The sequence below is a fragment of the Dasypus novemcinctus genome, chromosome 7, assembly GCF_030445035.2.
Source record: "Dasypus novemcinctus isolate mDasNov1 chromosome 7, mDasNov1.1.hap2, whole genome shotgun sequence".
NCBI lineage: Eukaryota > Metazoa > Chordata > Mammalia > Cingulata > Dasypodidae > Dasypus > Dasypus novemcinctus.
In genome coordinates this window covers 56,780,170-56,801,556 of record NC_080679.1, presented here as the reverse complement: position 1 = coordinate 56,801,556, position 21,387 = coordinate 56,780,170, and the positions used below count along the sequence as shown (strand labels likewise).

General features: G+C 37.9%; 2 protein-coding genes across 3 annotated transcripts in view; one reads left to right on the top strand and one right to left on the bottom strand.

Annotated features, from left to right (window-relative positions):
• Window positions 1–6,839: 6,839 nt before the first annotated feature.
• On the bottom strand, window positions 6,840–20,308 carry ORMDL1 (ORMDL sphingolipid biosynthesis regulator 1). 2 transcript variants are annotated; one of them, XM_004452542.4, is made up of 4 exons: window positions 20,195–20,308; window positions 18,367–18,545; window positions 12,857–13,008; window positions 6,840–8,328 (listed from the first exon to the last, which is right to left on the bottom strand). In XM_004452542.4, the coding sequence occupies exons 2-4, from the start codon at window positions 18,538–18,540 to the stop codon at window positions 8,193–8,195; spliced, it is 462 nt and encodes a 153-aa protein (XP_004452599.1). In that variant the 5' UTR covers window positions 18,541–18,545; window positions 20,195–20,308; the 3' UTR covers window positions 6,840–8,192. The 2 variants fall into 2 exon arrangements, with proteins under 2 accessions (XP_004452599.1, XP_004452598.1); XM_004452541.4 differs by having other exon boundaries at window positions 19,840–20,196.
• PMS1 (PMS1 homolog 1, mismatch repair system component) overlaps window positions 20,300–21,387 on the top strand; it is a 98,912-nt gene continuing 97,824 nt past the window's right edge. Inside the window, exon 1 of the mRNA XM_004452543.4 lies at window positions 20,300–20,516. The gene's annotated coding sequence lies outside the window, so the exon portion shown is untranslated. The remainder of the gene's footprint in view (window positions 20,517–21,387) is intronic.

The window sequence follows — 21,387 nt, the reverse complement described above, 5'->3', positions numbered from 1 at the left end:
CCTGCCAGGTTCCAGATCCGTCTATTGATTTCCTATGTTACTAGCCAGCTTGAATAGTACAAAAATTTCTCTCATCTTTTGTACTTTAAAAATAGAGTTCATTCTGCAGTGTTAATGATGTGGTTTATTTTTCTATAGATCTTATATTTGAGAATAATGCATTTTTATTAACACATACTTGGGCAATCAGAGTGAAGGGATGTAAAACTTGGCTTACCTGCTAAACTTATTTTTCTTTTTAGGAGGTACTGGGTATTGAACCTGGGGCCTGGTACTTAGAAAGCAGGCCCTCAACCACTGAGTTACGCTCCCCTAAACTTAAAATTATATAGAATTTCAGGGCAAAAGATTGAGTCACTTCTATAATCACCCGTTCTTTGTTTATCAAGGACTTGAATAGTGAATCAAATGGCATAAGTGACACTATGCTGAAAATTCAAATATACTCTTATTAAAAATTTTAAAATTATGAAATACTTCAGATTATGAAAGTGTCAAAAATAATATAGTGATCATCTGTGAACCCAACACCCAATTTTAGAAAAACATCACCCAGTACAATTGAAGCAATCTGTATACCCAAGATTTTTAGTACCCTAAATTTGATGTTTATGATTCTTATGTATTCACTTGTAGGTAAATGAAAAATTTTAAACCCTATAAAACAAATTACCTGATTAATCATTTTAAACTGGAGCAGAATTAGAGATAAAAATTAAAAGTAAAACCTCAGTTCTCACTACTTTTCTTTTTGACAGCAGGTAAAATGGAATATAGTTTATTTCTGTTGTACTCTTACCTACCTTCCCTACCCAGTGCTACTCCAAGTTTTCTTTCAGACTCATACTTAGACATATCTTCCCAGTACTGAACATGTTCACATTTTCCATATTAACTATCCATACTATCCATATTAACTATCCATACTATCCATATTGCTTTGGGAAATACTCTTATCTGTCCTGTTAGAAACACTGCTAAAACTGCATTGGGAAGTAGGTGTGGCTCAAGCAGTTGAGTGCCTGCTTCCCATGTGGGAAGTCCCAGATTTGATCCCTGGTGTCTCCAAAAAAACCCAACTAACCAAACAAACAAACGAAAAAAACAATTTAGGGGAGCTGATGTGGCTCAGTGTTTGAGTGCAGGTTTCCACCCCACCAGATCCTGGTTCAATCCCCAGCTCCGGTACCTCAAAAAACCAAACCAAAACAAAAAAAGCCCTGCATTACTGCAGTTGTCTATACTGGCTTACTGCATTCATTTTCTTGATAAGCATGTGTGTATTGTGGGGTCACATTTATTGGTGACATGAGGCTAGGATAAATAAATTGTATGATAATCAGGCTTCATCTTGGGCTAGATAAGCCCAAGCCTGCATCTATAGGCTAAAATCAAGAAGATGGGATTTTACAGGGAAAAATAAGAGGTCTTAAGACTTTGGTTTAATAAACCCATTTAATAAATATTGAAGGGGAAGTCATCATTTAATAGCACTACATGTTTGAAGACTTAAGGTGTGAGTGTATATAAACTGAATCAGTGATGTTTCCCTATCAAAACAACTAACGTGATACTAGGCTACATTAAAAAAAAAAAGCATTAAGAACAAGGACGTGGTACTGCTGTAGTCACACTACATCTTATCACAACTTGTATTTACCTCTAGTATTACATAATAATGACAAAAACTAGAACTTAGAGCAGAATTACCAAGATCATGGGAGAAAAACTTGAAACCATGTCATTTAGAGAATGGAGAAAACTCTAATAATGTTTATTTTTTTTTAAGATTTTTAAATTTATTTCTCTCCCCTTCTGCCCCGCCCAGTTATCTGTTCTATGTCCATTCACTGTGTGTTCTTCTGTGTCCATTTGTGTTTTTGTCAGTGGCACAGGGAATCTGTGCCTCTTTTTGTTGTGTCATCTTGCTGCATCAGCTCTCCATATGTGTGGCACCACTCCTGGACAGGCTGCACTTTTTTTTCAGGCAGGGCAGCTCCTTATGGGGTGCACTCCTTGCGCATGGGGCTCCCCTACACGGGGGACACCCCTGCGTGGCATGGCACTCCTTACATGCATTAGCACTGCGCATGGGCCAGCTCATCACATGGGTCAGGAGGCCGTGGGTTTGAACTCTGGACCTCCCATGTGGTCGGCAGATGCCCTATCAGTTGAGCCAAACCTGCTTCCCCCTAGTAATGTTTAATTAGCACTTTTGATTAAATTATACACAGGGGAGCAGATGTGGCTCAAGTGGTTGAGCTCCTGCTTCCCACATGGGAGGTCCCGTGTCTGGTTCCTGATGCCTCCTAAAAAAAACCACCAACCAAAAAACCAAAAAAAGCAAACAAGCAACACAAACAAAAAAATCTGACTCAGGGGAGCCAATGTGGCTCAGTTGTTACCCACTGGCTTCCCACTTATGAGGTCCCAGGTTCAATCCTGGCCCTTGGAACCTCAAAAAAAAAAAAAAAAGGCAAAACAAAACATATAAATTGTGAAGAGTTATCATGTGGAATAAGGATCAGATTTTGGGTCAATGTAAACCAAATTATAGATTCCATTACAAAATGGAACGTTTGCCTTTTAACTTTTAAGCTCTAAGTGTTGGAACTGATTGGAAGGATAGTGGACAAGGAAGGTTCAAGCTAAGTCAAGGGGTTGAATTACATGGTCTCTAAGGTGTTTGCTAACTCTTAACATCATATAGCTCTATAAAGCTAGTCCACACAGATATTAATTTGTTATACCCCTCTGGAATCTTTACAGTTTTGTAGAAACTATTATAAACCTTAAAAAAATGCATTTCTGTGCTTAAAAAAAAAGGATGGGGCATATCAAGGACACAAGAGCCAACTGGAAAGAGCTCCCAATGGCCAAAGCTAGGGGACAATTTGAGCAACAAATAAAGAGTGGTAGTCCTGGATTATATGGTACTTTGAAACTGTTGTACTTGAGAAGCATGTTCTAAAAGTTAATGCATTCCTGTAGGTGTGGACCCATTATAAGTAGGCTCTTTTGATGAGTCTAAGGTGTTACACACCTTATTCAGGATTTGTGTTTTTTTTCAAGGAGGTACCAGGGATTGAACCCAGGAATGTGAGAAGCAAGTGCTCAAACCATTATCCTCTTTTAGGAGTCCTTTACATATAGGATGAATAGAGAGAGAAAGAGAAAAAAAGAGAGGCCCAAAAGAAACTGAGAAACCCGGAAGAATAGGGAGAAACCAATAGACACCACCATGTGCCTTGCCATGTGGCATAGGGCCAAGGATTGCTGGCAGCCAGTCTATGGGAAGAAAGCATAGTCTTGTTTGGGGATTTAACCTGAGTCATGCCTTACTGACATCATCAAATCAAAAGTCCTAAATTGATTTTATCAAGTAAGCTTAAAATCTTTGAATTTAATACAATCAAAGGGCATCACACCCAGAGGAACAGATCAGTTTATAAACATAATCTTTCTCTTTTTGGGGGATTCATAAATAATATCAAACTTCTACAACAATGATAACTAGAATTCTAAATATTTATTAATATATACTATTTTAAGTGTCATAGCAACCATAAAGGCAAGTAGTCTTACTGCCCTCATTTTACAGATGAGGAAACGAAAACTTAGAGCAATCAGTTTGACCAAGATTACACAATCAATACATAGTGGAGTTGGAATTTAAATTTAGGTCTGATTTCCACCAATGCTAATGCGCTATCTAAAGAATTTCAATACAAAGGACAATACAATTTTTTGAAAACAAAAACACTATCTACTAACGTGATGTTTTATTTTACAGATTAATTCATCTGCTCTAAAAGTAACACTTAGTATTATCAATTATGTTTAAATCAGCAATACTTAACCTTATAACTCAGAATGAAGAAACTGCAATACGTCCAGTTGAAGATCAAAGGAGTTCATCTTAAACTATTAATTTTAATCATACAGAGAAAATTTTCAATTTATAGATTGTTCTGAGCTGGATACCTGTGATGGTTTGAAGTTTTGTGAATCCCAGAAAATCATATTCTTAAAACTAATCCATTCCTGTGGCTGTGGGACCTGTTGATAGCATTAGATTCGGTTAAGGGACCTTTTTTTTTAAAAGATTTTTATTTTTTATTTATCTCTCCCCTGCCCCCACCCCACCCCTGTTGTTTGCTCTCTCGTGTCCATTCGCTGTGTGTTCGTCTATGTCTGCTTGCATTCTCAGCAGCACCAGGAATTTGTCTCTTTTTTGTTGTGTCATCTTGCTGCATCAGCTCTCTGTGTGTGCGGCGCCACCCTGGGCAGGCTGTGCTTTTTTCACGCGGGGTGCCTCTCCTTGTGGGGCACACCTCTTGTGCGTGGGGCTCCCCTATGCAGGGGACACCCCTGCATGGCATGACTCTCCTTGTGCACGGCAGCACTGTGCGTGGGCCAGCTTACCACACGGGCCAGGAGGCCCTGGGTTTGAACCCTGGACCTTGAATATGGCAGATAAATGCTCTATCAGTTGAGCCACATTGCTTCCCAAGTTAAGGGACCTTTGATTAGATCTCTTTAGGGCTTTTGATTGGACTGTGTCAGTGAGACATGACCCAGGTTGTGCGTCCACCCCCTTTTCTGGGGTCTTATATAAACAGAACTGAAAGCAGAAACAGAGAGAAAGGGAGAAATCCCAAGAAGGTGAAAGAAACAGGCCCAGTAAGTGATGAGCCATATGCCTGATTACCACAGCTAAGCTTAGAGAGAAGGTGGGCCTGGAGGAGACTGAAGAGAGACTGGCAGACCCACCACCTTGCCCTGTCAGATGCAGGACTTCAGGATCTGCCAGCAGGCAACCTTTGCAGAGAAAGCACATCTGATGGTGCCTTGACTTGGACATTTCATGGCCTCGTAACTGTAAGCTTTTACCCCAAATAAATTCCCTTTATAGAGACAACCCGTTTTTGGTTTATTGTATTGACAGCCTTAGCAAACTAAAACAGTATCTTTCAAACTTAACAATTGACTTTGTATATTTTCATTATTTAGTTTTAAAAGTCAGCTATCAGAATTGTACCCATATTCCTAAGTTTCATGGATAACGCTTTAAGGCAAAGTGGTAACTAGTACCACTGACTCTGGTATTGACTGTTAATGGTGGGCAAGGTTTTGAGAGAAAGAATATTAAAGACCAACTGCAGAATCAAGGAAACACTAAAACAATGGGTTAGGGAAAACAAAGAGAATGCTTTGTCTGTGACAGGTACATAAGACTTAGGTATTTCTAAGTTCATGCCTGCTTAGAAACTGCCATTGTGTCTCCTGGCTTGAAATTGGGAGCAATTATAGTATGGCAATTGATTTTCTTGCAAATAACAGTCAGACTTTTTTTAGTTTTCTTTTTTACATTAAACTGTATGAATTTGTGAAATTGGCATTTCACACAGCCATTCACCTAGGTGCTAAGGCCAAAAAAGTAGGGATTTTAATTCTTACTATTCTACAATCTTATGGCCTGTACCTGCAAAGCACATCTCAAATCTGACTCTCACTTTGCTACTTCTCTAACCCAAGCTACAATCATTTCTTGCCTGCAGTAGCTTCCTAAGTCTTCTTCCTTTTTCCTATCCCCTTAATGGTTTATTCTCAAAAGTAGCCAGTGACCTTGAAAAACAATCAGATCCCTTTATTCGCCTGTGTAAGCTCTCCAATGGTTGTTGCTTTTAGAATGAGAGAGGACTGCTTAAGCATGAAGCCCCAAGAGGCTAGGTGGACTGAACAGCTCAAGAAGAGATGGTGAGCCAGACGAGGAGGCTGAAACCACAGCAGAGAGCAGCGGCCATCTTCCTTCACCATGTGACAGTGCACCGGGATCAACAGTAGCTGACTTTGGTGAGAAAGATCTCTGATGGTACCTCACTTTGGACTTCTTATGGCCTTGGAACTGTAAGCTTGTACCCCAAATAAATACCCCTTTTAAAAGCCAACACATTTCTGGTACTTTGCATCAATCCCTTTGGGCAAACTAAAACACCTCAGATAGAATATTTCAGGGATGACCTTTGTAAAGAGCTCCCCTACCATTCAGCTGCTTCAAATTTTTCCCAAAATGGGAAGCAGACTTGGCCCAATGGATAGGGCATCCGCCTACCACATGGGAGGTCCGCTGTTTAAACCCCAGACCTCCTTGATCTGTGAGGAGCTGGCCCATGTGCAGTGCTGATGCATGCAAGGAGTGCCCTGCCATGCAGGGGTGTCCCCCATGTAGGGGAGCCCCACGTGCAAGGAGTGTGCCCAGTAAGGAGAGCCGCCCAGCGGGAAAGAAAGTGCAGCCTGCCCAGGAATGGCGCCGCACACACGGAGAGCTGACACAACAAAGTGACGCAAGACAAAGAAACATAGATTCCCAGTGCCGCTGATAAGGATAGAAGCGGTCACAGAAGGAACACACAGCGAATGGACACAGAGAGCAGTCAACTGGGGGGGGGGGAAGGGGAGAGAAATAAAAAAAAATTTTTTTCATGTACCACTACATGAAATATGTATTATTTCACTTATTATCTATCTTCAAAGTAGAATGTAAGCATATGAAAGGAAAATTTTGTTCTGTCTTGTTTATATACCATTATTCATTTGCAACATCTAGAACAATACTTAGCACAGTGGGCCCTCAAACATCTAAATACTGGAGGAGGGAAAGTAGGGAAAATAGGGGAAGAAGGCCTATAGCAGAGGCAGATTTCTATCTCTGAAATCTGTACAAAAAAATGCAAGCCTTTTCAGATATTTAAGCTTTAAAATGAAGACAAAGGAATGTTTTTTGCTACCTAAATATAAGTGTAATTTTGATTACTGAATTTGGATAATTTCTGAAATAATTTTACACCAAGGAAAATTTATTAAAGCATAGATTATCAGTTAATGAAAAATACATGGGAAAAGACAAACATACAAAGGCAGTATCATACAACTGACATTTAAACTCAATACTGTTGAAATACAAAACAATGATCATTACCTCGAAAAGTTGGTTTATCAAAATAAATTGATTTTAAGTTGGTCTATAACTCTTCACTGAATTTTGTTTACAAGTGTTACTAAGATTTTCAGTTTCCTCCTATACCAGAATTTTTTTTTTAAACACATTACTTCTCAAAGTAGTGTATGGTTATTTCTTGCAATTAAAAAGTCAACAATTACAGAAAGCTTCTCCCAGTCACAAGAATTTCAATATGGTCTCTGCTTTGGAAATAGTTACCATTTTGAGGTATCTACACTAAAATCCATGTTTTCCAATATTAATGGCAAAATACTGGGACTGAGAGCAGGAGGACTAAGAAAAAACAATGTTATATTTTACTGCAGACCTGCTAAAAAAGACTTTTACTATTTACTTTGGTACTAATGCTAAAGAAGCAGTTTCTGCCAAAACACAGTGTCCATATTGTATTTTCTTTTCTAAAGAATGGCAGACTTTAACAATTCATTTTCTCAAACAAATAAGAATTTTAAATTATCACATACTTTAACTGCTTGAAATAATTTTCTTAATTGGCTTAGCAGCCTTTTATCTGAAAAGAAAGCAAAACTTAGTTTGTTCCAAAATTAAAGACTAACCTAGAATCTTCTAAGATGCCAATCAGTCATGAACGTGGACCATCATGAGCTCAGTAACTTAATTAAAAGTGACTTCATCTATCAACACACAATGTTGAGCCAGCAAAACTAAAACAATACATCTTTTTGCAAGCAATTGGCTTGTAAAAGACAAGAGGGTGGGAATATGTATGGTAATAAAAATTTTAAAGAGATGATTCTGGTTTACATGTAAGTCTGCTTAAACCTGATGTGAATGATTAGGAATTTTCTCTTCCTAACACAATGCCCATGGATGATAAACTAAGCTAATCCTAGTTTCTTGGAAATCTCTTATTTCCTTGGTTTTATTCATTACACTCTCACTGTAGAGCCATTTAACTTAGGAGTGGGGCCTGCCCAGCCTGCCTGTAAAACCTCTCTTCAGAAATATATGAGATGCATTAAACATTTAGAGGCATCTTCTAGTAAAAAATCTGCACTTCAAAATAGTCTATGAAGAACCAGCAATTGGTCTTCCAATGTAAATACCTCTCATTTCACATTATCACAGAAACAATGTAGCACACTAATTACTCCTTCCTTACAGGAAACTCAGTAGCCATAAAAATTTTGTTCAGTTTCAAAACATTTCAATACTTATTAATTCCAAAGATCCGGACACCATGTAGTTGTGGCATTTTGGGAATTAGTACACTCAGGAGAGAAGCTGTGTTTAGGATGAAGTGAGTTGGATCATACTTCGTATAGAAACTTGCCAGAAAATATCTGTAGAAATAAAGAGTTAAGAATACATATAACATCTAAAAGTGAAATTACTTAGAATTAAAAAATAAATCTAAAAGGTAGAAAAAAAGGACACTGAAACATAAAATACTGGAAAAGAATAACTGTTTTGAGCACTAAAACAAGAGGAAACATTTTAATTTGGGGACCAAAGTTAATTTGATTTGGGATTTAAAAATTTATTTAACAAAGATATTTGTGCATACTTTGCATTTCTACAATTGTTATATGCATTTAATATACTTTGCTACTTTGCATTCTTTAAAGCAGAAGCTTTCATACTAGGGTTCATATACCCCCTGAAATTTCAGGTATAGTTTTGTATTTATGTGTATATTTCTGAAGAGAAGCACCAGTCATATTCTCAAAGGGTTTTGTGACCCACCAAAAGGTTAAGAATCACTGTTGTAAAGCTCTGAAAAATGGGTTTTGGTATATTAGTACAATTGAGTATCTTTGAAAGAAAACATACTTGGTTGCCCTTTTGATATCCTAATTTCCATACTGTAGTTGAAAGGTATAATCAGTTTAACTGGAAACTTGAAAGACACTGTTGTAAAATTCCAGCTATTCTGCTGTAACTGAACAGACATACATATTCAAAGATATTCAACACCTGAGAACTTGTTTTAACACAAGTCTAAGCCACATTTTAAAACCATAAATCACCAAATCAGAAATGCCTGGTTTAATTTTACCTAACAGTACATCAGAGTACAGACACATCATCTGGCTACTAAAATAATGCCTTAATAATAGATAAGATGTGGTGAATAAAACATTGCACCTTACTTGATCTTAAGAAGTTAGCTTCCTTAGAGGTGTTTATTTTTAGAGTAAACAAGGAGTATTCTAATAGCCTTTCCTCTAATTACCATCATTAGTCTCTCGTAAGAGGAGATGAATATTTTGTGTAATATAATTAGAAAAGAACAATTATTTCCAACTATGACTAAAACCGGCCAGAGACCTGTATTTATTTTCAGAACCATCTAGGTTGAGAAATCCTACAATCTTATATCTATTTCACAAATTACAGAGATAGAAAATTCTTTCTTGAGAATAAACCATATTCCTCAATCTTCACTTTAAATCCTTTCCTCCTGCTTTCATATACTTGAAGACTGCTTTTATACTTCCTTCACTGAAGAAAATAGGATGTGACTTGCATCTAGTAAGCTCATTTGATTTCCCTTCATTATGAGTTTAATCTATAATTTGATAGGTTGGAAACAATAAATCTTCTTGGAATGGATTCACCTTGTCATACCTCAGTATAAGTTCCTTTTTCTCTTTCAATGAAAACTAATTATGTGTGTAGATTATATGATAATTACTTGACTATTAAAAAGCCTAGACAATGCTCTAAGAGGATGCAAAACCCAAACGGTTTTTATTTGCCAAGGGGTATCCTGGAAAGATACCAGTATTAGAAGCCAGAAATTTTAAGGTTTAATCTGGCTCGTCTCTAAAGAGCTGTGAGATCTTAAGTACAGTAATGCATTTCAGTCTGTTTATTCTGAGATAACACTGCAGGTCTCACCTACCTCACAAATGATGATCAAATAAGAAAATATGAAAGCACTCTGAAAAATACCAAAGCTTTAATGCAGTTTCTTCATATAGGTAAGGAATTTAATCACAGAATGTTTGAAATCATACCTGTGGGTCAAAAATATATTTTAGAAATATGGAGGTTGTACAGATACATGTTGACCTTTTTGTGCTAGTTCTATTTGAATATTCATTTTATGCCAGGTTTTACATTATCATGTAATCTTTAATATTTTATAGATGAGAAAACTGGGGCTTTCAAGAAAATGGCCAAGAGTCATATAGATAGTAACTTAAGACTGTCTGATGAACCACTGTAGCACTTTGGTATTATTATGAATTCCAAAAATATATATTAGATTATGTTTGTAATCCTCTGGGTATATTAGATTATACTGGATTCAGAGGGTTCACTCTTACTTGATTAAATAATGATTAAGGCTTTGCCTGGGCCACATCAGTAGCATGTTGTATCCCTACCACCCTGGTGGGCCAGGACTCACAGAGAAAAGACATGACAGAGAACAAAATTTGGAGTTTAATGCTATAGCCCTGGGAAGTAAATTTACAGAGAAGCAAATACCAGAGCAAAGACAGAAGGCTCTATTAGACACAGCAGAAGCCCCAGGAAGAGAGATGAGTCATTAGTCTGACAGTTTACAGATAGCCTTGTGGACAGAGCAGAGCAACTAAGCCCAGAAAGAAATGAGCCCTGGGAGAGAGATGAGACTTATCTCAGCCTACAGCTGATACTGGAAGAAGCTGAGACCACAGAGCCTTAAGAGGAAGAGGAAGCCTGAACCCTTACAGACATTGGCAGCCATAATGCTCCAACATGTGGCAGCAAACTTTGGTGAATGAAGTAACTTATGCTTTATGGCCAGGTAACTTGTAAGCTTCTACCCCAAATAAATACCCTTTATAAAAACCAACTGATTTCTGGTATTTTGCACCAGCACCCACCCCTTTGGCTGACTAATACAACCATTATTCTTGTTATTACATATATCTCTGTTAACCAGATCATTTTCTTTTGAGGTTAACTTTACGTGGGGTAAAGTAATTAAAAACTTTTTAAATTTCCTGAAAGTGTTATATGTACAAAGAAAAAGATGCCTACCACTCCATCATCATTTGTTCCTTCCATTTGAAAATGGCATTTCTTTATTATTTAAACATCTACCTGAAATCTACCCTTCCTTAAGTCCCAGCTTAAGGGATTCCAGCTCTTCTAAAAAGTCTTTCAAGCTTTTTTATCTTGAATACATCACCATGTACTACCTATAAGCTATGTGATAGTGTTTGATTAAGACATATGGGATATATATTATATGCAAGCCACTCTACTGATTTTTTAATTCAAAGGAGTCTAAGTGATATGGGCTATGGGTGGGAGGCTCTTTGTCTCTTCAGAGATAACCTAAACTGAAGGCTGTGGGTGTGGAACGGTAAGAGGCTGCAGTTCTGCCCTTAGGGACAAAGGCTACGGGCTCCAGTCCCAGGATAGTTTAACAATGCAAGGGCTATAAACTTTAAGTATTTAGGGGAAATGCAAAAACCAAATATGCTAAAAGCTTATCTAGAATATCTGGAGTCCACGCTAAAAGCTTACCTAAGATGTGGAAGATATATATGCTAATTGAAGCCTATTGAGAACTGAAACAAAGGGACCATTTGGCCTTTCCTCTCTGTATAAAAGACGTTTGAAAATCTTGTTCAGGGCTCAGGGATTCAAACAGAAAGCTCCCGAGTCCAGGCCGGCCGTCAATAAACCATTTTTCCTTCTCAAAATCATTCCTGAGTCCTGGCCTCTCTATACTCAAATAATTGAACTTCTCTCAAATTCTACAACATAAGCACTTATAAACCCTTCAGAGAAATAAAATATTTATAATATAAGAGAAATAATACAAACTGGTATAAATGAGGTATATATAACAACTACTATGAGAGTTTGAAGCAGGGCATTATCACTGAAGGTTGGATACTAAGGAAAAGACCTTACTGTTGAGGTAGAATTTAAATACTAAAAGAAGAGTAGGACACAAGTTAATTAAGGGGAAGGCATTTTAGGTAGGAGAAATGATTTGAACAAAGCAGGGCATTATCACTGAAGGTTGGATACTAAGGAAAAGACCTTACTGTTGAGGTAGAATTTAAATACTAAAAGAAGAGTAGGACACAAGTTAATTAAGGGGAAGGCATTTTAGGTAGGAGAAATGATTTGAACAAAGGCATAGGGATAGGACTACACAGGAAGTATTCAAGAAATACTGTTTGGAGTGGGAGTTGGGCATGGAAAAATATTCACATCAAGGAGAAATGAGGTAGGAGTCATTTTGTAGAATGCCTGGAATACCAGGTAAGAAGACAACATTAAATGACAGGTACAAGGTTTGATGCTTTACAGATAAATATTATTTATATCTTATAGCATCAGCATCGAATTAGGTATCATTAACTTGATTTTTATAAATGAGCAAACTGGCTAATAGATCCTAGGATTCAACACAAGTCTATCCCACAAGGAAAGCCTGACCCCTCTCTTCTCTAAACCGTGCTGTTTTTCCCAAGGAATACTTGGTCAATTAAATTCTGAAATCATCCAAATCACTGTTTAGGAAGATTAACTTGATAGTGCAATATAGAATATAATTATGTGTTTAGTTTTCTTATAAGCAACTTAATGACATGAATTGGAATATATTTGACCTGTAAATCCTAGGATGTCTAGGCACACTCATGAGCATGTAATATTGTCTCCATATGTATTGATTTACCTGAAAACTGGTTTATTACCAACTTGTTAAAAATTTTGTATTTTATACTTTATTTGATGTAACTACTTATTGCTAGAAATTTTCAATAAAAAATTCTACTCTTTCTAATTCAGTCTGATAAAAGGATACCTTCCTTTTATTCAGTCCATCTCATAGCTAAAATTTATGCAACTTACAGAATTATTGGTGAAATTGTGAAAAACTTGCGTGAAGACGTAAACTGTACACCATAGTCCAGCTGTTCCCAATGAGTTAGGAGTCTTGCTTTACCTTGATCAGGAGTTTCAAAAGGTGTTCCTTTCACTGCATGCAAAAAAATATACATCCCCTGGAAAACAAGGGGATACATAATCAGCATCAAATGCAGATTAGTCTTTGTTAGAAGCATTTAGGTAGTCTATACCTGGGTTGTAAGGGTTCCTTAGACTTTCTCCTGGCAGGACTTTCTATGTCACATTATAATGGTCTATTTGTTTGTCTCTAATATCTCATAAACTTTAAGCTCCTTAAGGGTAGAATCTGATTATCCTCTTCCCCAATGTGTTTGTCTCAAAGCAAGTGCTAAACAAATAGTTTATAATTAGAATAAATGGTCAACTGAAACCTGTTTTCAACTTCTCATTTTAAGTGAAAAACAAAACCAAACAAACAAAAAGTAATATTAGGGTAGCTTTACATTATCACATTTAGATTTTCTAACACCTTTCCATTTATAGGATTGCCTCTATTCCAGTGTGTAGAAAAGTTTTCTTCAGAGTATCATAGTAATATATCTGATATTTGTAAATCAGTAAAAAATAAAAATAATAAACTGCATCAGGGGAAACATTTTTGAAATCACCATTGTTCCTCTTTAGTGTTTTTCAAGTCAGTTTTTTACAGAGTAAAAAACGTTAAAAAGTCATTCTGTCAGGTGGTATGTTTAAACATCTAATTTTGTGGTGAATTAGGAAAAACCAATGTAATAGATCTGGTTTCTTTGAAATTATGATGCCCATTTAGATAGACAGGAAGTGCTTCATTTCCGGATCACTTTGAGGCACTGGTAACAGAATAAAGCCTAATTATCATGATGATACAATTTTCCCCTTTAGAAGCCATGATGTGATGTCATTTTTTTCTACCTGAACTTATAATAAATATATGGAAAAAAATAGAAAAATCTGTGGAATAGTATACTAGGTTAAGAAAGCCCTTCCTTTCAAATCTTAGCCTACCTCCTAGTTATTCCAGTAGGCAATTCAAAAGTTGTTTAGCTGCCATATCACCGAAGCTATGGAGGAAAGGAGTCATGTTCAAATCAGATTTAATACAACAACATTTAATAAGGGATCATATACAGGATACAGCACAGATAATGCAAATATGAAAATGAACTGGCTCCAGCCTTAAAAAAGCTCAATCTTCCAAAGGATGGTAAGAAAATAAAAAGATATAAGCAACTAGAATGTAGGGCAGAAACTGCTATCAAACGTACAATGAGAGCACTCAGGAAATTCAGAGGAGAAGGGTGCTTGTTGCTAAGGCAAAACCTTCATGCCTCTTTATCAATTGCTTCAATTTTTTTTAAGATTTATTATTATTTTTATTTATTTCTCTCCCCTTTCCCCCCGCCCTAGTTGTCTGTTCTGTGTCCTGTCCATTTGCTACGTGTTCTTTTGTCCTCTTCTGTTGTTGTCAGCAGCATGGGAATCTGTGCCTCTTTTTGTCACATCATCTTGCTGCGTCATCTCTGTGTGTGTGGTACCATTCCTTGGCAGGCCGAACTTCTTTCAAGCTGGGCGGCTCTCCTCACAGGGTGCACTCCTTGCACGTGGGGCTCCCCTACACAGGGGACACCCCTCGTGGCATGGCACTCCTTGCGCGCATCAGCACTGCACATGGGCCAGCTCCACACGAGTCAAGGAGGCCCGGGGTTTGAACCATGGACCTCCCATGTGGTAGGCGGACGCCCTATCCATTGGGCCAAGTCCGCTTCCCAATTACTTCATTCTTGAAGGTCCAGTCCAAAAGACAACTTCTGAAACTCCTCTCATTAGTATCAATAAAACTCTTCCTGTTTATGTGCTGGCATAGAATTTATTGAAAATACTTTTTTATTATAGTACAATATATTGTGTTAGAGTTGTTTGTATGTTTGTTTTCTTATTAACCCAAATACTTCAGGAACAACAGCTGGCACACAGCAAGTATTAGACATGTTGTAAAATGACAATAAGTCAAGGAGTGTTATGTACTAGGAAACCATTTTTACATGGACTTTAAAGGCAACTATGAAACAGGAATTTCATGCTTTCAAATTCTGAGATGTGTGTGACCCAAAAAAGGTTAAGAAACTTTACTCAAGACCACATATATGTTAGAATCCATCCAAAAGAAAAATTCTCTATTTCATTCATACCACATGCACTTACCAATGTTTGCTTATGATAGTCAAACAGTTGATTTTAAATGTCCTTTTCAGTGATAATGAAATCTTATCTGACCATATACCCCAATGTGTTTAGTTTTAAAAATTTTTATATGAAAATTCTAGTGATGATATATGCCCACATTAAGAATTAGAAAAAGTAGTAGCCTTTAATAAATATTTACTGGCTCAAAATGAATTCTCATTCATTTAAAAAGTGGGGCTAAAAATTTTGTGAAGCATTTATACTCAAGAGAGAACTGTTGGGAAACGGACATGGCTCAACCAATTGGGCTGCTATCTACCATTATAGGAGGTCCAGGGTTCGATGCCCATGGCCTCCTGGTGAGGGCAAGCTGGCCCACACGGTGAGTTGGCCCACTTGGAATGCCGCCCCATATGGGAAAGCTGCCCCATGCAGGAGTGCCAGCTGACGCACAGCTGGCGCAGCAAGATGATGCAACAAGAGACACAGAGGAGGAAAAAATAAGATGTAGCAGAACAGGGAGCTGAGGTGGTGCGAGAGTAATCACTTCTTCCCTACCCCGGAAGGTTCCAGAATCGGTTCCTGAAGCCGCCTAATGAGAATACAAGTAGACACAGAAGAGCACACAGTGAATGGACAGAGAGAGCAGACAAAAGGGAGAATGGGGAGGGAAGAAAAATAAATAAAATAAATCTTAAAAAAAAAAAAGAACTGTAGCAATGAAAACCAAATCATTGTAGGTGTTTATGTTATGGTTCAGAAAGGCAAATACAGTGTATCTTCAAACCAGAGGTAACAATGGGGCCTATTTTCATATATTGAAAAGCATTCAGTAGGTATTTCACATTTTTAATTCATTTAATCTAGACTACTTTCAAAAGGAACTTAAATTTGGAGGCATGGATTGCTACATCTATGGCTAGTTAGGTTTTTACTGTGGTGAACTAATAAGTCATAAGTTTGCTTCCTCACATGGTGCCAATTACCTATCCTTTGTCCAGGGCCATAATCTGTGCCTCTATCCCAGTCAACCACATTGAAAACATGAGGGCAAGTAAGGGAAATGGCTTCTGAAATACATTTAATACATGCCATTGGAGAAGGGAAAACTGAGAGACAGTATAGACTAGTTATTCAGCAAACATTTAAATAGGCCTATATATATATAGAAATTAAGATCAAAGAAATAAATTCCTAATTATAAAACTATGATAAATCTGTGTTAAAGAATGCAGCATGGCAGGTGAGTAACTTCCTGGGAAAGTGATACCTGAGTAGGGTTTTGCTGGACAAGTAGAAATCAACCAGAGCAGGAATGAGGGAGCAGTATTAATTAATAAGAGTGGAAGAAGTCTAAGGCAAAGCTAAAAGGTGAGAGCAAGATTTTCATTATCATCAGAGCATGGCCTGTGTTTGGAGATGGATGATAAGAACTATTTCCTTTCTGCCTCTGTAATACTGTCAACTGGTCTTGTATGCCACATGGAATTTTTCCATGAAGGCAATGGGGACTGACTGAAGGATTTAGAGTAACCTGAGCAGACATTATCTTTAAAATATCATTCTGCTAAGTTGGAATGCGGACGGTAAGGTAGAGGAGTACCAAGGAGACTGTCAGATTTACTGGAGTAATCAAACTGAGAAAAACTGATAGGATGAATTACTGCAATGCCAGTGGGGATCACTTTGAGAGAAAGTAAAACAAAAGAACAGACAGGGCTTTGACAAAGTACATGTAGAGTATAAAGAATGGATATGAATTACCCTAAGACTAGGGTGACCATATATCCTAGTTTGCTTTGGGTGGTTCTGATTTACACCTATTCTCCTGATGTGGTTGTTAACAGAGCTTCCTTTTCCTCTCAAAAGTTTGTTTGGATGCTACATCATGTTGTTCAGCTTCCTGGCTTGGGTAATTAGGCAGACTATAGTGTCCTTAGATAAGATTAGTAACAAAGTAAGAGGAAAAAATTAGGGGTGGCAAGTGATATATAAGGAATAGGATGAGTTCAAATTTTTTTTTTAAGGTATAAGGTGACCTGGTAATATAAATATGGGCATCACTCTACTTATTAGTTCTCCACAGTAATGACAAACAAAAATATAGACAGATGGAAGTAATCTAGGTAGAATATATAGCACAAGAAGAGATGAAGAAAAAACCTCAAGAATAGCAACATTTAGGAGAGGAAAAGAGAAGGAAGACCCTGCAACAGGAAATAAAGAAGGAAAGGTCAGAAATATATCCAGGTGTGGGAAAGAACAATCCAAATGGGGGGAGGGGGATGAGGGGAGTGGAAGGAAATATATCTAGGAGAAAGCTTCAAATAAAAGGGACATGACTGGTATCAAATATTTCAGAAAAATCACTATTTGAAAACAAATAATTTTGTCCTAGTGAAGTCTACCACATAAGGATTAATAGATATTCATTTATTTCCATTACTACATCATCCTTGTACTCTTCTAGTACACTTCAAGGACACTTCAGAAGATACAAAAAAATATTAATTTTCATTTTCCTGTCTTGATGCTTTCAGTTCTTAATTCTTTGGATTGCTTTAAATATTATTCAGTAAATCTGGATTCAATTAAAATCCTCAATTAACTCTTTCCCCTTTAATCTACTTGAGTAGGCTGTTAAAGGCAAGAAAAGTCACTTTCAAGGGATTTTTTAAAAACAGGTTAATTTCCAGGACTACATAATGTGGTTAATAAAGTCAATCCAACATCTGCTCCTTTGTAGAACTACCATATAACACAGGAGACTAATATTCAACATGAGGCTAAGGTACCGAAAGATCGTGAATCACCTTTGATTAAGCTTAAAATTTCTATACTGAAATTAAAAAGGATACAATTTAGAAATACTTAATAAGGGCTGAAACTAAAGATTGTCGTTAGACTCGAATTACCCAGAAAACTTAATTACATCTTCTTCAGAAACATTCTGGTTAATCAATGTTTTATAGCAGCCTGAATTACAGTGTTTTGTAATTTTTGCTAAAATAACCAGGTTCTAGAAAAACAATGGGGAAAAAAATTCTTACTAGAAATAGGGCCCAATGTTGAAATACAGTGTGATAGAAAAAAAAATACGACCCTGAATTAGAATTCTTCAAAATTACAGCATATACACTAAAAACTATTGTATTATATTTTAAATGGGTGAATTTTACAGAATGTGAATAATGTGATAAATCTGTTAAAAAAATCCAACTCATGTATTTTTCTTCTTTGTAACATAAAACCATAAGTTTTTATGTGTTTAGTATAAGGAAAATTCTTACCAGATTATGTATAATATTTGTTAAGGTCCAAGCAACAGGAACACTGAAGAAGGGAATGCTGAGTAAGACAATATGAAGCAAGCCAACTCCCAGTGCATATGTCAGCCACATACCACGGCTGTTCATTACACGGGTATTTGGATTCACCTCACTGTGAGCAACTCCAACATTCATGTTTGCTATGTAAAAAAGCAATAAAATGAATTAACACTGATATAAATAGAAGCCTAACCATCCCAAATTCTGACATGAAAAATATGGTGTGTTGTTAGGATTATGTTTTCCCAAATCTGAAATAGAATATATATGCCCTCTAAAATATGCTACTTTCAGGTGCTTACGAAGGCAGTTATAGTCCTAACATCTGTCTTTAATGGTTAGACAAACAATACTTATTTTTATGGTTCTATTTAAAAAAATTAAAATCCCTTTTCTAAAATTTGTCTTCTAGTATGTTGGTTTTACTCAATGAAATAAAGGACAGGAAAATTCAAACTCAAAGAGAAAAACTACTTTTTCTTACATCTTGATAGCAAAATGAAAAGCCAGGAGCTAAATTTACCAACAACAGAATAACTAATATGAAAATGCAAATCCGACCTAGCCAGTCTGTTCTGAGTAGCCAGACTCTTAAGTCTAATGTAATGTTGGCTCCATAAAGAATGGTCAGAGTTCGAATCACTCCCTTTTGAATACCTACTGTCAGGGGAACAAGTTGTTTACATAACGGTGGAAAATTTAGATCGTCAAGGGATAATGCTTGTTTCTCAATCTTGTGATTCAATTAGGTATTAAAAAGAATCAGTGTTTCTTCTGAATATTGTAACTCTAGTCAACTTCCCTAAAACCTTAGTTTTTCTTTCTTTTTGTTTTTCCTTCCCCTTTTACGTTCAAGATGAGCAGCAAAGGAAAAACCTATTCCCAGTTATTTACTGCTTACTTGACTCTAAGATTGCCTTAAACAAAAGAAAATTCTCGTAGAATCCGACTAGCTAGACTGGAGGAGAAAATAGGACTAGATTACATTTGGAACATCTCCGACTTAAAAATACATAAACCCTGTCAAATGGAGAGCTGGCAGAGAGGGGGCATTTTTCCTAGCTCCATATGTTAGAATTTCCTGAGTAGAAAATCCCACTCCCCTCCAAAAATCTATTAAGAATAGGCAGCAAGGTTTATAGGGATGAATAGGGATTAAAGTTATACTAAGACAAAGCAAAACTCTAATTTACATATGTAAAATTTTTCTTCTACTCTAAACGGCTACCGTTTATCACACATTATTTTTAAATGCTTTAAGTTATACTTAGAAGACACCTTGTACAGGATGGGGAAAATATTCGCTGCAAGCTTAAAATTTACAGCTCAACCAGAGGGCAAAGCTGAGGTGGTGTTGACCCCTCATTCAGAAAACCTTTTCCAGCAGGTTTGCCGCGCCGCTTCAGAACCAGCGAACAAACGACTTTGGCTCACCCTCGCGAGCGCCTAGAGAGCGGCTTCCAGCAGCGGACCTCTCTGGAGACCCACCAGTCCCGCGCAGTCTCCTCCCGCAGCTGAAGCGCTACTGAGCCGAAGCTCAACAAATATCGCTACTACCGCCCCTTCCTTCTAGGAGCCGCACGTCCCATTCGGACCGTGTACGAAGACGCGGACTTGGGGAGCGAGCTTCGAGGTCCAATTCGTCCGTACCGCCACACACGCAGCAGAAAGAGCTCCGCGGCCGCAGACGGACTCCATTCTTTCCCTTTACGCAAACCCTGGCCCGTGAGCATCTCCCTACTCGACGAACGCAGCAGCACAGCAGCTGCGGCTGTTGGTGCCCACTCACCAGCCACGTCACTCCCGGTGGCCGGCACAAAAGAAAACCAGCCGATGGTGGCGTCTCTTTACAGGCCGCTCGCCAATAGCCGGCCTCAGCCCTGCTGAGCTCAGCTATACTTGCGGAAGCCGCCGAGACCGAACGCGCTGCCAGAGGATTGGCTGCGGTAACCGCCAATCCCGCGTTCCCCCGGGAAAGGCGGGACTACGTGCAGCCCTCCGGGAGCTTGTCCCGCTCTGCTCGTTTAGGGCCAGACGCGGTCTGGAGAGGGCGAGACGCGGGCCGGTTGAGGCCAGTGGTTGGTAATCCTCCCCCCTCGCGCGACGAGAAGGTAGTGTCTAATGGCTAACTAGTGTTGTTATATTCTGAAAAGTTCAAAGGCCCCTCCCTTCCACTCGTCCTGGTGGGAGCGCGAACGAACGCCGCCAGCCGCCTTGGGCTCCTCGCGGCCGCGTGGAACGTGAACGAAGCCGGGTTCGTGGGCGCGCACACGTGGGCGCGTTCTCTGAGCAGGTCTGGGCTCTACTGGTTCGGTTTGGCCCTGACCAAATCCTTTGTAGGCCTTATCATATTCCCCAGATCATCCGGGTGCTAGAGTTTTTGTTTTCCAAGCAGAAAATTTAATTTATGACAACCGTAACTCAATTTGTGTCGTGAGTGTGGCGTTTAATAATATCGTATGTCTTGGTGACATAGTAACGGTACAAGTAAATTGCGTTCGTTTAACCACGGTTTTTGCTGTTGTCGTTCGGTGTTTTAGCTACAAGCTGAAGGCGAGCAGCTGTGGTACTGCATCCTGAGAAAATGTGAATAACAATAATTGGCCTTATTTATAAATAGAGAAGGAGACTCTTGATTAGATTGTTTTTTAGTCATCTTTGAAATTGAATTTCCTTTACCCTGGTAATATACATAAATGTCTGTAATAAGTATTGCTGAAATAACTTTCAATAACATTTAGAAATCAGGATGAAAATGTTGGCTATCTCTATATATTTAAGTATCTTGTATTTGTTGGTTTTGTGAACACATTTGGGTTGCCTTTATTATATACCATAACTAAATTATTTCTTTGTATTCTCTTTAAAGTCTGTGAGTTTGCTAATCCCTGTTTCTTTTTTAGGGACACTTGCTGTCCTTAACTGACTTCCATACTGGTCACCAGCACTCTTTCAGGAGTGTTCCATTTCTATCTCAGCAAA

Bases quoted from the DNA above. Each gene is read 5' to 3' on its own strand.
- ORMDL1 (XM_004452542.4), bottom strand. From the start codon at position 18,540: ATGAATGTTGGAGTTGCTCACAGTGAGGTGAATCCAAATACCCGTGTA. The intron at 13,009-18,366 runs GTAAGAATTTTC...CTTGTTTTCCAG, and splicing joins CAAATATTATACATAATCTG to GGGATGTATATTTTTTTGCA. The intron at 8,329-12,856 runs GTAAGTTGCATA...TTATTTCTACAG, and splicing joins ACAATTTCACCAATAATTCT to ATATTTTCTGGCAAGTTTCT.